The 18,525-nt window shown below is 40.2% G+C and overlaps 1 protein-coding gene across 11 annotated transcripts in view; it reads right to left on the minus strand.

Moving 5' to 3' along the window:
• Positions 1 to 18,525, minus strand: part of LOC132893007 (ERC protein 2) — a 684,550-nt gene that overhangs the window by 483,719 nt on the left and 182,306 nt on the right. For 7 of the 11 annotated variants that reach the window (XM_060931692.1, XM_060931683.1, XM_060931688.1 and 4 more), the window contains 2 exons: positions 10,724 to 10,831; positions 9,954 to 10,121 (listed from right to left, as the gene is read on the minus strand). In XM_060931692.1, coding sequence (XP_060787675.1) covers positions 9,954 to 10,121; positions 10,724 to 10,831 — 276 coding nt within the window. The remainder of the gene's footprint in view (positions 1 to 9,953; positions 10,122 to 10,723; positions 10,832 to 18,525) is intronic. The other 4 variants (XM_060931691.1, XM_060931690.1, XM_060931689.1 and 1 more) reach the window with 1 other exon arrangement.

Raw genomic sequence — 18,525 nt, forward strand, 5'->3', positions numbered from 1 at the left:
CATTCATTTGGCATTTTCTCATTCTCTAGGATCTTATTAAACAATCCCGTTAGGAACTCCATAGCTGTTTCACCCAAACATCTCCAAGCCTCAAGAGGGATACCATCTGGTCTGACTGCTTTCCCAGTCTTCATTCTTTTCATGGCTGCCCTCACCTCATCCTTACTAACCAACTCTGCTTCCTGATTTGCTGTCTCCAATGAATCTGACCTTTTCACTCTTGGATTCTCCTCATTTAATAAATCCTCAAAGTACTCTTTCCACCTTCTTAATACACTCTCTTTGTTTGTCAGCACATTTCCACTTACATCTTTCATCACTCTTACCTGCTCAACATCCCTTGCTTCCCTGTTTCTCTGCCTAGCTAGTCTGTACAGGTCTTTCTCTCCTTCTTTGGTCTCCAGTCTTTCGTACAACTCCTGGTATGCATCTGCTTTCGCCTTCACTACCGCTCTTTTTGCCTTCTGTCTCGTCTCTCTGTATAACCGCCTGCTTTCCTCATCTCTCTGATTGTCCCAATTCTTCTTTGCTAGCCTCTTCTCTTTTATAATTTCCTGCACTTCTTTGTTCCACCACCATGTCTCCTTGTCTTCCTTCCTCCTTCCCGATGAACACCCTAGCACCTTCCTTGCTACCTCTCTTACTAGTACATCAGTAGTATTCCAATCTTCTGGCAGACTTCCATGACCACTCAATGCTTGTCTCATTTCTTCCCTAAACTCCTTCTGATGTTCAACTTCTTTTAGTTTCCACCACTTAATCTTCGGCTCCACTATTTCAATCTTCCTCTTTTTCACTTTCAAGCTCACCCTGCACACGACCACTTGATGTTGTCTAGCTACACTCTCCCCTGCCATCACTTTACAGTCTCCAATCTCCTTCAGGTTACCCCTTCTGCAGAGTATGTAGTCCACCTGTGTAGATCTTCCTCCACTCTTAAACGTCACCCTGTGCTGCTCTTTATTCTCGAAGTATGTATTGACTATTGCCAAATTCACCCTCTTTGAAAAATCAACCACTGTTTGCCCTTCCACATTTCTCTCTCTTACACCGTATCTGCCCATCACATCCTCATCTGCTCTTATCAGCACGCGCTCCTCTCTCAGTATACTTTCTACCACTTCATCCATTTTTTCCCAGAAAGACTCTTTCTCTTCATTCTTACATCCAACCAGTGGGGCATATGCACACACAACATTGATTACCACTCCTTGAATCTCCAACTTCATGCCTATCACTCTGACACCCTCTTCACATCAATCACACTGTTGACCAACTCTCCCCTCAAAACAATACCAACACCATTTCTCTTTCCATCGACTCCATAATAAAACAACTTGCATCCATCTCCAATGTTCTTGGCCTTTCTTCCTTTCCACCTCGTCTCCTGCACACACAAAATGTCCAACTTCCTTCTTTCCATCATACCTGCTAACTCTCTCGCTCTGCCAGTCAATGTTCCCACATTCAGTGTTCCTACCCTCAATTCTAAGCTCCTTCCCTTCCATCTTTCACGGTCTCTCCTAACATGCCTCCCCCCTCTTTCTCCTTCTCTGTTTTGGCGCAACAGTAGCACACTTTCCACCGGCACCCTGTTGACAAACAATACCAGAGGCAGTCATTGTTAACCCGGGCCCCGACCGATCCGGTATGGTATTTCTCTTTTCATTCCACATGTTAGATTTGGCACAGTTTTATGCCGGATGCCCTTCCTGATGCAAGCCTCTTCAATTTATCTGGGCTTGGGACCGGCACCAAGAGTACGCTTATGCACCCCCAGTGGCTGGATTTGTAGGTAGGCTAGTGAAGGGAATAAATGTACCTCCTCGTGAGAACCTATCAACAATAGTCAGAATGATCATGTAGGTCTGCGAGGGGGGCAAATCAGTGACAAAGTCTACAGCTACATGTGACCATGGATGAGAAGGGACAGGCAAGGGCATGAGTTGACTGGCAGGGAGAGTTTTGGGTGTTTTGCATTTGGAACAGGTGGTACACGAGGAGACAAACCTATGGATATCTGATAGCATGCTGTCCCACAAATATCTGCCAGACAATAACTGGTGAGTATGTGTCTCCCCCAGGTGGCCAGAAGTTAAAGAGGAGTGGGCCCACATAATTAATTTGCCCCTGCATTGAATAGGCACATACTTCCTACCCACGGGGCAAGATGACCGTTAATTCCTGATCTATTTCCTTGTCTATCTCCCATCTAACAGGGGCGGCCAGAACTGACAGGGGTAGTACATTGGCAACCTCAGTAGAGGACTTGGGACTGGGATATATATGTGAAAGGGCATCTGCCTTAGTATTACAAGAACCGGGACGATAAGTAATGGAAAAGTTAAATCGTGAGAAAAATAAGGACCACCAAGCCTGATGGGGGTTAAGCTGTTTAGCTGACCGTAAATATTCAAGGTTTTTGTGATCCATTAAAATGAGGAATGGATGTGTAGCTCCCTCTAGCCAATGGCGCCATTCTTCAAAAGCTAGTTTCATGGCCAGCAATTCTCTATCTCCTATACCATAATTGCATTAGGCAGGGGTCAATTTATGGGAGTAGAAGGCTATCGGATGTAGTTTACAGGGATCACCTACATGCTGGGACAGCACAACTCCAGTGCCTACCCCAGAGGCATCCACCTTTACCATGAAAAGCTGAGTGGGATTGGGATGCTTCAGAATGGGGGCTGAGGTGAAGGCTACTTTGAGAGTTTTGAATGCCTCCTGTGCCCGGGGGTTCCATGTCAGTTTTTTGGCGTTTCCCTTCAATAAGGTGGTAAGAGGGGCTGCTATGCTATTGAAATTATGGATAAATCGGTGATAGAAGTTAGTGAACCCAAAAATTCACTGGAGTTCCTTTATGGACGTGGGGGTGGGCCAGTTCGCTACAGCCTCTACCTTCCTGTCATCCATAACAACACCCTCCGGACTGATGATGTAACCTAGGAAAGAAGTGGAAGGGAGATGAAATTCACACTTCTCTCCTTTGACATATAACTGATTATCAATCAGACGCATCAGGACGGAACGAACATGTTGAATGTGAGTTTCAAGATTGGGGGAATAAATTAGAATATCATCAATGTAGGCAATAACATAATGACCAAGCATATCCCTTAGAACATCATTTATGAACGCTTGGAATACAGATGGAGCATTACACAACCTGAAGTGCATTACTAAGTACTCATAGTACCCCCTAGTGGTAAGGAATGCAGTTTTCCACTCATCACCTTCTTTTGTGTGGACTAAATTATATGCACTTCTTAAGTCGAGTTTTGTGAAAATGGATGCTCCATGAAGTTGTTCTAGTGCTACGGGGACCAAAGGCAAAGGGTAAGAATAGGGTTTGGTGATTTGATTAGGGCCATGATAATCAATGCAGGGCCTAAGCCCCCCATCCTTCTTATTAACAAAAAAGAACCTTGCAGTTGCAGGAGATGTAGAAGGATGGATGAAACCCTGTTCTAAAGCCTCCTGAATATACTCCTCCATAGCTTTCTCCTCTGCTTGAGTGAGTGGATAAATTCTAGATTTATGTGGAATAGCATCGTCTATCAACTCAATAGAACAGTCATATTCTCTGTGAGGAGGAAGTTTAGTAGCACTTATTAAACACTTCTAGCAGATCACTATATTCAGGGGGAACGGAGACTGTAACATTAGCATTGGGGCTTTCAATAGTAGTTGACGATACCACAACTGTGGGGAATGCTAGACAAGTGTCATAACAGTAACTAGACCAAGAGAGTATTTCTTTATCAGACCAAGATATCACTGGGTTATGTTTTCTAAGCCAGGGCAAACCTAAAATGATAGCATACTCAGAAGAATTTAATACAAAGAAACAGATCTCCTCTGAATGTAGAGCACTGCCAGTCATATTGATAGGTTTCGTGACCCGGTTAACAAGTCCCTCTCCAACAGGATCCCCATTGACAGCAGTCATTCTCAGCTGTGTTTCCAGTGGCTCCAAAGGAATCTGGAGTTGTTCCACCAGCTCGACGTGAATAAAGTCCCCTTCAGCTCTGGAATCAATTAACGCTGAAAATACAGAGATAGACTGCGGGCAGTTAACTGTCACGGGTAGGAGAAAGGACTTTGAGACCAACCTCCTAGTAGGTGTACTCACCACATTAGTGTGTGGAGTAGACTCCACGCACTTTCCCGGGGTTGGCCCCAGAGTTTTGTGTCGACAGATTTGACAGTCATGAAGAATATGACTGGCAGTTCCGCAATAGACACACAAACCATCATGGAGACATCGGTGCCTTTCTTCCACAGACCAATGAACTGCGTCACTCTGCATAGGTTCCGGGGGTTCTGGATCCTCATGAGTCTGGGTCGTTGGTGGATATGAGTGGCGAGGGGTCAATGTAGCAGATGGAGCCGTAGGAGATTTACAAGGACCTCTGCCGTGTTTCAGTTGGTCTAGATGAATGGCCAATGAAATCAGCTTTTCTAGTGAAAGACCATCATCCTTACAAGCCATTTCAGCTAGGATGTCAGAGTTCAGTCCGTTGCGAAATGTTAGTAATAGATAAAGCAGGCTCATTCCAACCACTCCCAGCCACGAGAGTGCGAAATTCCAAGGCGTAACCGGAAACTGAGTGATTACCCTGACGCAGTCGGGTGAGTAATTCCCCTTGAGAGCAGCCCTCATTGGCATGATCGAACACTGCTTTGAATTCTCTAATGAAATAATCATATATGTATTAGATTGGACTGTGGGCCAAACTGCAGTAGCCCAATCTAACGCCTTACCCATAAGACGAGATATCACAAAAGAAATACGAGCCTTGTCTGAGCTCGGAGGGGAATTGGCAAAAAATATGGAACATTGTAACAAAAACCCTTTACACTGATTAGGCATGCCATTAAATTTATCTGGTTTACTGACAACAAACGAACTGGTAACAGCCGTAGAGGGAGCAGCTTGGTTGGAAACCACAGGAGAGCCGGAGGAGCTGAGTCGTTGGAGTTGGGTGGTGATTTCTTTCATGTTTTCAACAATTTGTGCCAACTGTTTCTGCTGCTCACCTTACTGTTGCATGAGAGTATTGATGGACTGAGTCAAGGAATCAAAACGGTGATGTTGTCCAAGCATCTGTCCTTGGCTGCTAATCACTACCTGTAGCTCTGTGTAATCTGCCGTCTGCATGATGGCGCAGTATTCTGTAATGCGGCTGTGACAAACCAGACGCTTGTGGATGTAAAGTGAAAACAAGGCTTTAAATGAGAGAAGGACAATCCAAAACCAATGTACAAAAGCCAGGCCAGGTCAAAACCGAGAAATCCAAAACAGTAACACAGGCTAGACAAATCATGGTCAAAAAACAGGCAATATTCAAAACACCGGGAGTCAAGAGATACGGGCAATCAGAACATAAGGGCTAGGTAAATCGTAGTCGGAAAAACAGGCAATAATCAAGAAACCGGCGACAGCGCTAACCACTACACCACCATGCTGCCTATTTATTAATTTATAATAAATAAAAATAAAGAAAAAACATTTAATTATAAGGTGTGTCCAAGCTTATCAAATTTATCTCTTTTAAAGTGTTGGTTTTTTTTTTATCCATGATATTTCCACATATTTATTATTATTATTATTACACAGTGTGCTTTCAACAGTACATTCCACAGATAACACAGTACTAACAGCGGAAAACTAGATATCGTGATGTCAATGTACATATGTGTTCAGCTCTACCGTATCATCTGAACTAAATCTTCAAGTTTGCAGTACCTTTGCAAAACTCATAAACCAAACCTGAAAAAATTACATATTATTTGGCAAGGTACATGACTCAAACATTTTCTTTTTCAACCAGCATGATCCAACCACTTTTGCTCATAACAATAAAATTTCTTCAGCTGCTACAATATGTGGTTTATACTCGGCCCTGTGTTAAGCAAAACAAAGCAATATTTAACCAACTTGTCTTTGTGCTTTAATAAGCACAGAAAATTGCACAATTTCCCTCAGTCAAGCTTTCTTTTTAGCAGCATCCAAGCCAGACACAGAGACAGTGCCACTAATAGCCAATTAAGGCCTCAGGTTTTTTTTTGACATTGAAAAAACTTTCCATGTGTATATACAAATGTGTGAGTGAGTGCATATGAGCAGTCATCTGGAACAAAATAGCCTGCCTAGAACAATGGCCAGAATTAAAGTCTCCAAAAACAGTATTTAGTGGTTAGAATCAGGGATGTAAATGATTGTGCAAGTAACTGGATACTCATTTTAAATAGATTACCTCAACATTTCTAATTCATTTAGTTCTGTATTAGGCCTAAGTATTTTAGTTCCCTCAAAAATTATCATTTTCGTTTCTTTCCTTCAGCAAACATCCTTTCAATATATCTTAAAAGAGCATAATAAGGTTAGACAGGATACAGAACGCTGCTGCAGTTACCCACAGGTTTCTATTCGAGTGTTCCAATAAAAACTCTCTCACAATGCAATGGCTACATTCCCCCATTTGTTCACAGAGCGCCCATGAATCTCCATAGCAAAAAAATGTGTCTTTTATCTCTCGTTAAAAAAACAAACAAATAAATATATATAACACTGTATGCAGAAACTGTTAATGAGCTATAACCCCTACTGGTCGTTCACCCCCCGCCAAAAAAAAAAAACCTTCCCAGTTCCAAATGCTTATTCAATTAATTGTTAACACACATATGACACAGCTCATTACATCTCTTATGATCATCAATTTTGTGCAATTATTGCAGAAAGATGTTATTCATTGTCAAATAGCAGTAATTGCTAGTAATTGTACTACAGCAATGTTCATAAAAGGTCAACAAATTCATTACCATTACATATTTAACCGTACCAGACATGAAAGCAACTCATCTTACAGTCTGTTTAATCACATCTTATTTGTAATAAGGGTAGATCTGATTTTATAACATATGCGTGTACAATTTTCCTCTATTACTAGCATCTTATTTTAATCATTGTCAGTGTTATGAATGCATGTTATTGTTATTAAAATTAACAATATGGCAATATTGGTTCATTGTAGATTGTATGTTAAATTATTAAATTACAAATTCACGCATTCACCACTCCTAGTGCTATTGGACATCCAACAAAAATGCATGAGCAACAAAATTATACAGAGCACAGAATGGTTTTTGTTTGTTTGTTTGTTTGCTTGCTTGCTTGTTTTTTACTATGTTTCTTCATCCATGCAATTTCACTGCATGGACGAGTATCATGGTTTTGTTTTTTGATTTTTAAACTGCAAAGAATGAAAGAATGTAAAAATTTGGAATCTTGATTTCGCGACAGTACCATTCCCTATAGTACTATCTGATGGAAAAGCATGTATATTTGCTGAGTAGAACTGTTATAACTTGTTTCAAACAATTACTGTTCCCAAAAAGGCCGCTAAAATCACATAAGCATGCCATTCCAAAAAGCAAATTAAAATCACATAGGCACGTCTGCCTGAAACTAGCTATGGAAGATTAACAGATTTGTTGGCTACTCTACTAATAGCAATTGCTGCTGTTGTTGAAAAGCTGTAAAACTTTCTCTGTGAAATCTAGAAGATAAACTGTTGTTTGGCTGTCATATGGCCAAGCAAATTATTACAGTGTCTCACCACATCAATAACAATTTAACCTCTATTACACTAACACAAAATTAGCACACCAACTGCACCCTGGACCTGACCTCACTAATGTTCTTGTGGCTGAACGTGCAAATCCCCACAACTACAGTCCCAAACCAAGTGGAAAGCCTTTAATAAAAGAAGAGGTTATAATAACAACAGCAAAGGGATTAAATAAGGAATGAGATATTCATAAAGCACATATGGGTGTGATGATCAGCTGTCCACAAACTTTTGTCCATATAATGTATAAGAACCATCTAAAAAGAATCCTGCTGCTTATTAAATAAAGCTTAATATAAAAAGGAAATTCAGAAAAAAACGTTTGGATTTTAAATACTGAGCGCAGCATACTTTGTCTGATAAAATATTTAATTGGAACATCTGTCCTATTAGACTTGTTCTTCAGATCAATTGTTTTAATATGCTTTATAATGAAAATAAGGTGATTGACACAGTGACTCAATCTTGGTGCATGAACTTGATGCAGTTAGCTAGCCAATACATGCAAACAACAACAAATTGAAACAGTAGGCAGTATTTTAGACTAAGCTAACAATTTGCTTGGTCATGTTTGAGTGAAAGTAAATTGTTTCAGTAATAGCTCTTGAGTGGTGTACTGGTAACGCATATACGTACCTTGCAATCATAAAAAAAAAGATTTGAACCTTGACAGTGCTTTTGTGTCATTTTACTCTTAAATATTAATTTGTTTCAACCTAATTTACCTAACATTGAGGAAAATCATGCATTTAGTATATAAGCTAGTGTTAGCCTGACAATAACACAAATACAGTGGTGCTTGAAAGTTTGTGAACCCTTTAGAATTTTCTATATTTCTGCATAAATATGACCTAAAACATCATCAGATTTTCACACAAGTCCTAAAAGTAGATAAAGAGAACCCAGTTAAACAAATGAGACAAAAATATTATACTTGGTCATTTATTTATTGAGGAAAATGATCCAATATTACATATCTGTGAGTGGCCAAAGTATGTGAACCTCTAGGATTAGCAGTTAATTTGAAGGTGAAATTAGAGTCAGGTGTTTTTAATCAATGGGATGACAATCAGGTGTGAGTGGGCACCCTGTTTTATTTAAAGAACTCTCCAAAAAGAACATTGCTGTTCATCTGCAGTTTGCTAAAGATCACGTGGACAAGCCAGAAGGCTATTGGAAAATGTTTTGTGGACGGATGAGACCAAAATAGAACTTTTTGGTTTAAATGAGAAGCGTTATGTTTGGAGAAAGTAAAACACTGCATTCCAGCATAAGAACCCTATCCCATCTGTGAAACATGGTGGTGGTAGTATCATGGTTTGGGCCTGTTTTGCTGCATCTGGGCCAGGACGGCTTGCCATCATTGATGGAACAATGAATTCTGAATTATACCAGCGAATTCTAAAGGAAAATGTCAGGACATCTGTCCATGAACTGAATCTCAAGAGAAGGTGGGTCATGCAGCAAGACACTGACCCTAAGCACACAAGTCGTTCTACCAAAGAATGGTTTTGGAATGGCCAAGTCAAAGTCCTGACCTTAATCCAATGGAAATGTTGTGGAAGGACCTGAAGCGAGCAGTTCATGTGAGGAAACCCACCAACATCCCAGAGTTGAAGCTGTTCTGTACGGAGGAATGGGCTAAAATTCCTCCAAGCCGGTGTGCAGGACTGATCAACAGTTACCGCAAACGTTTAGTTGCAGTTATTGCTGCACAAGGGGGTCACACCAGATACTGAAAGCAAAGGCTCACATACTTTTGCCACTCACAGTTATGTAATATTGGATCATTTTCCTCAATAAATAAATGACCAAGTATAATATTTTTGTCTCATTTGTTTAACTGGGTTCTCTTTATCTACTTTTAGGACTTGTGTGAAAATCTGATGATGTTTTAGGTCATATTTATGCAGAAATATAGAAAATTCTAAAGGGTTCACAAACTTTCAAGCACCACTATAAGGTGTGTGAGCCATGCAAACTGTTACCTAAACTTTAAGTATATCTAATGAATTATTTTTATGAGTGAAAACTTGCAACTCTCTCTCTCTCTCTCTCTCTCTCTCTCTCTCTCTCTCTCTCTCTCTCTCTCACCTTCCTATATTCAAAATATTTCTTAAGAAGGAAGAAAAAACAAGAATCTGGGACATCATAAAACCTGCATTAGAAAATGTATAGTAATGTAATGCAACTTAAAGAGAAGACACTTTCAAGAATATAATAGTCGAAATTCATTTACATTAATCCTTTGCTTAATGTAGTGTTATAAATTCCTGTTTTTAAAGTACTGGGGGGGGTGAACACATACTCACTAACCTCTGTCTGCATGATATTCGCTCTTTGCTCCTTTGCTGTAAGGGACTCCTTCAGGACTTTAATGTGCTGCTTACAGTCTGAATTCTGATTGGTCAAAGTCTCCAGTTGAGTCTGCAAGGCCAACATCTCTGACTCTTTTTTTGACAAGTCCTGCTTCAGCTGATCAATCTGAGAAAAAAAATTAAAAGGGGGAAAGTAATGACGTCAGGAGTTATAAAAATCCATGCAAGAGACACTTACAGTAAATGTACAAGTAATTCATAACAAATGACCATACTACCATGGAAGAAAAAAAAAGCTAGAATAAAATAGTAGTCAGTACTAAAATGTAATTTAGCGTAGTATTTAGATTTCCTTTAAACACATCAGAACACATAATGCATAAATGCCTCATTACCAAAGAGAAACAAAAGCTTAGAAAGCCACCAAAACACCAAAACACAGAGCCATTGTTGTATTCAAAATATTTGGCTGATATCCATCATTCAAATGTGTTAAACGCAACATAGTAAGGCACAGTGAACTCAAATCTAGCTTTATTATTTCCACAGTTTCTCTGCTTCATTCTGTTGGGTCAACAGAATACTTGCCAAATTGCGAACTACCTCTACTGTCAAAATATTATTTGACTTCTTTAATTTTGGTGTAAATTGATGGTCATATCCCTGGAATACCAGCGATGTGCACACTGGCATACAAGCCATGTAAAAAGCCGAGAAACAGAGAATTTAGTTGAGAGAGAGAGAGAGAGAGAGAGAGAGATGGAGTACTTTCATTCGGTCTGAAATCCTCTGTTGCTGAGGGAGCAGGTATGTTTGGTTGAGTGAGCAAGTAGTCACTTGATGAGTTGCCAGAGAGACAGGTGAATTAAACCTATCCTAAAACAAAAAGAAGAGAAACTCTAAAAGCATAATTTGGCAACAGTTGACAATAAGGGTCTATTAATAAACATTACTTAATACAATATTGAGCATTACTAACAGTTAAGTAGGACAACCCAATTCCAAAAAAAGTTGAGATGCTGTGTAAAACATAAATAAAAACAGAATGCAATGATTTGCAAATCCTTTTTGACCTATATTCAACTGAATGCAATACAAAGACAAGATATTTAATGTTCAAACTGATCAATTTTATTGTTTTTGTAAATATACACTCATTCTGAATTTGATGCTTGTAACACGTTGAAATAAAGTTTTGCACGGGGGCATGTTTACCATTGTGTTACATCACCTCTTCTTTTAACACCACTCAGTAATCATTTGGGAACTGAGGATACTAATTGTTGAAGTTTTGTATGTGAAATTCATTCCCATTTCTGCTTGATATCCGACTTCAGACTTCTGACAGTTGCTCAACAGTCCAGAGTCTCTGTTGTTGTATTTTGCACTTCATAATGTGCCACACATTTTCAGTGGGAGGCAGACAGGCCAGTTTAGCACCCACACTCTTTTACTATGAAGCCATGTCATTGTAACTTGTACAGAGTGTGTTTTGGCATTGTCTTGCTGGAATAAGCAGGGACATCTGTGACAAAAGGCATCATCTCTATGGCAGCATACGGGCACTAACACACTCACATACCATCACAGATGCAGGCTTTTGAACTTTGTGCTGGTAACAATCTGGACAGAACTTTTCCTCTTTAATCCAGAGGACACTGTTCATGATTTCCAAAAACTATTTGAAATGTTGACTCGTCAGACCACAGCACACTTTTCCACTTTGCATTAGTCCCTCTCAGATGAGCTTGGGCCCAGAGAATTTGGTGGCATTTTTGGATGTTGTTGATATATGGCTTTCAGGAAAGCCATATGTGCAGAAAAAAGGGGGCTGCGATAGTGAGGTGAGAAAGAGAGTGCAGGCAGGGTGGAGCAGTTGGAGAAGGATTTCGGGAGTCATTTGTGATAGGAAAGTCCCAGCAAAAGTGAAAGGTAAGATGTATAAGACAGTAGTGAGACAAGCTGTGATGTATGGATACCCTTAACGAAGAGACAGGAGGCAAAGTTGGAGGTGGCGGAGTTGAGGATGTTAAGGTTTGTGATGGGAGTGACAAGGTTGGACAGGATAAGGAACAAGCACATCAGAGGGACAGCACATGTGGAGAACTTGGGAATTAAGCTAAGAAAGATGAGACTGAGATGGTATGGGCACATCCTGAGAAGAGATGCAGAGCATGTTGGAAGGAGAATGTTGAGGATAGAGCTGCCAGGCAAACGAAAACGAGGAAGGCCAAAGAGGAGATACATGGATGTGGTGAGAGAGGACATGAAAGTGGCAGGTGTGGTAGAGAAGGATGCGGAAGACAGGGAGCAATGGAAACAAAAGAGCCGCTGTGGCGACCCCTAATCGGGAGCAGCCAAAAGAAGAAGAAGTTGATATATTGCTTTCACTTTGTATTTGTAGTTGCAGCTACGAACTGTGTTTAATAACATTTTTTCTTAAGTGTTTCTGAGCCAATGTAGTAATATCCAGTTGAGGGATCAACGGTCACAGGCATTTAATGTTGGTTTTTGGCCTTGCCCCTTACATGCAAAGATTTCTCTGGATTCTCTGAATCTTTTGATGATGCTATAGATTGTAGACAATACAATCCCTAAAGTCTTTGCAATTATATTTTGAGATACATTGTTCTAAAACTGGTTAACTTCACCACATCTTTGCTTGTGAATGACTGAGCCTTTCGAGGATGCCCATTTCAAACCCAAATATGATACTCTCACCTGTTACCAATTAACATGTTTACCTGTAGAATGTTCCAAACAGGTTTTTTGTTTGTTTGTTTGTTTGTTTGTTTGTTTGTTTGTCGGTTTTTTTTTAGTATTCCACAACTTTCCCAGTCTTTTGTTGCCCCTGTCCAAACCTTATTGGAAAATGTTGCAAGCCTGAAATTCAGAATGAGAGTATATTTACAAAAAAACATCAGGAATGCGGGCAGCAGACAGATCTAAAAGAAGAACAGGGGTAGGTTTCCTAATAAAGTTGCCCTTTAGAGCTAAAGAACAAGTTGAGAGACTCTCTTAAGCAACGAATGTTGTCTCTGTATGTGGTTTTCCCAAACTCACTCGTAAGAAGGAGTCTAAAGAGCAACAAGACAAAGAGTGTCTTTGCAGTGTGCATCCCTGATATAGGCATGAGTAGCTGCTAAAGGCAATTGGACTGTCATTGCTGAAGGTATTAGGAGTTGCTAAATCCAGTCGATAAGGTCACATGGCATTCGTTTTTAACCAAAATCTAATGAAATATAAACTGTTTTAAAAAGATACTATAATCTGGAAGCATTATATATTTAATGTGGTAATTAATTAAACTATTTAATGTTTTTGGGCAATTTTTTTATTCCAAGTGTGTTTTTAATTAAATTAATAAACATTTACATGAAAGAATGATCGAATGATAAGCGAAATAATTAAGTAAATGTCTTCCCCATGCTCGCTTATTTCACTGTTACCCCCCGATCATGCAGTCAGGATTATTTCAACTGTTATCCACAATGCCAAGTGGGCAATGTTCTCCCTTATATGTGCACGTGCAGAGAGAGAGAGAGAGAGAGAGAGAGAGAAAGATTTTGATCTCTGTGTAGTGTGTACCTAAGGAGGTTGAATTAACCTCTTTATATATAAATTGACCTCACACACACACACACACACACACACACACACACACACACACACACAGTGGTGTTTGAAAGTTTGTGAACCCTTTAGAATTTTCTATATTTCTGCATAAATATGACCTAAAACATCATCAGATTTTCACACAAGTCCTAAAAGTAGATAAAGAGAACCCAGTTAAACAAATGAGACAAAAATATTATACTTGGTCATTTATTTATTGAGGAAAATAATCCAAAACTTTTATGAGTGGCAAAAGTATGTGAACCTCTAGGATTAGCAGTTAATTTGAAGGTGAAATTAGAGTCAGGTGTTTTCAATCAATGGAATGACAATCAGGTGTGAGTGGGCACCCTGTTTTATTTAAAGAACAGGGATCTATCAAAGTCTGATCTTCACAACACATGTTTGTGGAAGTGTATCATGGCATGAACAAAGGAGATTTCTGAGGACCTCAGAAAAAGCATTGTTGATGCTCATCAGGCTGGAAAAGGTTACAAAACCATCTCTAAAAAGAGTTTGGACTCCACCAATCCACAGTCAGACAGATTGTATACAAATGAAGGAAATTCAAGACCATTGTTACCCTCCCCAGGAGTGGTCGACCAACAAAGATCACTCTGAGAGCAAGGCGTGTAATAGTCGGCGAGGTCACAAAGGACCCCGGGGTAACTTCTAAGCAACTGAAGGCCTCTCTCATATTGGCTAATGTTCATGAGTCCACCATCAGGAAAACACTGGACAACAATGGTGTGCATGTAAGGGCTGCAAGGAGAAAGCCACTGCTCTCCAAAAAAAACATTGCTGCTCATCTGCAGTTTGCTAAAGAGCACGTGGACAAGCCAGAAGGCTATTGGAAAAATGTTTTGTGGATGAGACCAAAATAGAACTTTTTGGTTTAAATGAGAAGCATTATGTTTGGAGAAAGTAAAACACTGCATTCCAGCATCAGAACCTTATCCCATCTGTGAAACATGGTGGTGGTATTATCATGGCTTGGGCCTGTTTTGCTGCATCTGGGCCAGGACGGCTTGCCATCATTGATGGAGCAATGAATTCTGAATTATACCAGCGAATTCTAAAGGAAAATGTCAGGACATCTGTCCATGAACTGAATCTCAAGAGAAGGTGGGTCATGCAGCAAGACAATCACTACGTTTACATGTACATAGAGAGAATCGAATTTCTGCCGTTGCTCGACTGAAATCGAAGTTCAAAATGCCATGTATACACCTTAATTCGGCTGAAATTGAACCGAACTTGATTTCTCGGAATCGAGCTACACGACCTAGTTTATGCGATTTCTGCCGAGCTACTTTGTGCATGTATACTCTATCGAGCTAGTTGTCGAGCTACTTCCGGAAGTGACGAGTGACGAGACCACAAGCGGGAAACACAACAGCCTCGTTCGGCATGACAACAGTAGTAGCAAGCAGCAGAAGAGGTCAGGAGGAACAAACGAAGAAGAGAAAATGGCGATGTAGAGCTCTCTGAAGTGTGGGTGGAGCACAGAGGACGGCAGGACAAAGCTTCTGGTACTAATAGGCTTTTTATTGTCAGACTTTTCAGTTTAACAGCCTACTTTTATTCTTGAGAGAAAAACACACACACACACACGCATGCACGCGCGCGCTGTGTTCTAGTCCCGGGATGAGCTCTCCCCTCTGCTCTCCCTCTGCCTCCTTAAATAGGGCACGGTTACTGGGAAGACACACAAACACAGGTTAATTACCGTCAGGTGAAGTGATTCTGCCACTCACCTTCCCTGGCTCCGCCCTCCTGTCACAGACCGGCACTTGACCACGCCCCCACTGCCACAGGCAAGCAGAAACGTGCACTTCTGGAGCAATGAGGAGACAGAGTTCATGCTCCTTCAGCTTAAGGAGTTGAATATATTAAAATTCATGGACGGGAGAAAAACGCGCAATGGAGAACACGGAACTGATAACTTTGTTTACACTCTTGAATAGCTCTTCTTCATGACGACAACCGGAAGTGTACCAACACGATGGGGCGTGTTGTGCCACCTGTGGCTTGGGTGCACAATGCACCTCACACAATAGCCCGATTTCAGTTGTGTGCATGTAGGATTGGATTTCTCTGGCACCCTGCTGGGACCTTCAGCTTGATTACCGACAGCAGCTCGATTTGGATGTGCATGTAAACGTAGTCATTGACCCTAAGCACACAAGTCATTCTACCAAAGAATGGTTAAAGAAGAATGAAGCTAATGTTTTGGAATGGCCAAGTCAAAGTCCTGACCTTAATCCAATGGAAATGTTGTGGAAGGACCTGAAGCGAGCAGTTCATGTGAGGAAACCCACCAACATCCCAGAGTTGAAACTGTTCTGTATGGAGGAATGGGCTAAAATTCCTCCAAGCGGGTGTGCAGGACTGATCAACAGTTACTGGAAACATTTAGTTGCAGTTATTGCTGCACAAGGGGGTCACACCAGATACTGAAAGCAAATGTTCACATACTTTTGCCACTCACAGATATGTAATATTGGATCATTTTACTCAATAAATAAATGACCAAGTATAATATTTTTGTCTCATTTGTTTAACTGGGTTATCTTTATCTACTTTTAGGACTTGTGTGAAAAATCTGATGTTTTAGGTCATATTCAAGCAGAAATATAGAAAATTGTTCAGGAAAACCACGTTAGCTTGATGATGGCTCTTAGCAGGTAATTTACGACTCTCTTGGCCTTAAAAGGCTCGCGTGAAACTCACCCCAGAGTGTTTATTCAGAGCATACTGACAAACAGATCCAAAAGATGAGGCAAAAGGCAGAATCAGAAACAGGAAATGGTCAGGTGAGGCACAAACAGGTTATAAAAGGCAATATCTAAGAGCAAAGTCCAAAATAAAGTCAAAAATCAGAAGCAGCAGAGCAATAACAAAGGTTTGGTGAAGTCAGACATAAGAAACTAAGCACATAATTCACAGTGACATGTGGGAGTTGATGTCCTTAAATAGTGAGCTGTGGTGAATGTCAACAGGTACGTATGAACTCAGGAGACTGTGAGTGGTGAGGTAAGGGTGGGTGTTGTAGTCTGTGGTGGCCATATTTGAAGGCCACTGTGAATTCTGGGAAGTGAAGTTTTGAGTGCAAGCAGGTGTAGGTATCATGCGCCATCTTGTGTCTAAGAACTACAACTCCCAGCTAACTTCCGCGTTGACCTACGTCACGCCTGGGCGGGATCACGTACATCACATTCCTCAGGTTCACATAAGAGACTTGGAAACTCCATTTTCTTCATCTCTGGTGTCTGAACTCAGCGGAGAACAGACCATAGAGGGACGCTCACCATCGGACCGTCCGAAACCATGACTCTTTCTTGCAAGAGACACGTTTTAGAACGTTCTCCTCCTTCTGTCCACCCTTGATCACAGTGGACTCCGGAAACGCGCGTGCTTTAACTCAAGTGAGTTATAAACCAGTGTTTCAATTGTTCTTTCAGTACGTACTAGACTGCAACCAAATAGGCAGTTTTATTGGTGTTGGGAGCGGCTGGACTGTCCTAACCCTGTCTGATCAGAACTTTCTTCTCATGAGCTACGAAGATCTTCAAAGAAAACTTCAGAGCAACCACTCTCTCTCTCTCTCTCTCTCTCTCTCTCTCTCACTGAAGCGTTTCCACACAACCTCTCCAGCCTGCCTACTCTACAGAAGACGAGACTTTTTGCAGTAAGAACAGGCATTGGGCAAACAGAAGTTTAAGTCTTAGGAATTAGTTATTCACTTAATGTGAAGTTATATGAAGTTATATGAAGTGTATACACTGAATTTTGGTTCGCTATCATTTGTTTGTTGATTTAAAATTGGTTAATCCATAAGTTTGTGCATGTCTCTCTCTCTCTCTTATTCTTTTACTAATATCCTCAATCTCCTTAACACACATTTTGACCTTATTAAGATTTCAGGGGGTTTGATAATGTTATGAGTGTGGAATTCTTTTGTTACTTAGAAAACACATGCCCAGCAGGCCTGACCAGGCCTGATATATATCAACCCATCAGATAAACATTCCACACACCCTGGCTCGTCCTTGCATGGACCACATTCCTTGGGCCTTAACTCCTCCCCCACAAACACGTGGAGTTAGCCACAAGAGCCAACCCTCTCAAGAGAGACCCAAGGTGTCTCTCTCTCTCTCTCCCTCTCTTTCATACACACACACACCCACACACACACATATTCATATACACACACCTCACTGTATATATTCCAACTGATTATCCATTTTTGATCTTTGTATAATAAATTCATTTATTATCAAAGCTGTGTGTATTCATCTGCTGTTTTGATACTTTGAAGTTGCCCAATCGCAAAGAATTCAAGGAAAGGTGTAGACAATTTATGTAATATGGTAAGTGATCAATAAGGATATACCATAATTTAGCTGTTTGGTAATTTATCCAGGATCAATGGTATGATTCACTAAATGATTCATTGAACGATTCACTAAATGATTCACTAAATGATTCACCTGAGTGATTCACTTAAAACGATTCAAATGAGACTGATTCTATGGTATGATTCAATTCAAATGAGTCAAATAAAACAATTCAATAGGATTGATTCATTTTAATTATTAACCTTCAAATTTAATGAGACTGATTTCATGTAATTATTAAAGATTGATCACTTATCCAATCCTAAATACACAAAGTCATTAATTACACCTACATAATTGGTGCCCCGTGTGAGGCGATTGGTTTGTCGACTTCTTGAGTATTGTTACAGCAGATTCAGCCACTGCTAAGGTATATCCCCAGGTGTGTTAAAACAGGAGTGTGATAACCATATCACAAATTCTAACAACCTATTGATAACTTAGGATAAGAGAACATCTCCAAACAAATAAACCTTGTTAATTAATTACATTGTTAATGTTAATTAATAATAATTAATTGATAATTGACTCATTGATTGGTTAATTACCCAATAC

This window comes from Neoarius graeffei, chromosome 10 (genome assembly GCF_027579695.1).
Source record: "Neoarius graeffei isolate fNeoGra1 chromosome 10, fNeoGra1.pri, whole genome shotgun sequence".
Taxonomy (NCBI): domain Eukaryota; kingdom Metazoa; phylum Chordata; class Actinopteri; order Siluriformes; family Ariidae; genus Neoarius; species Neoarius graeffei.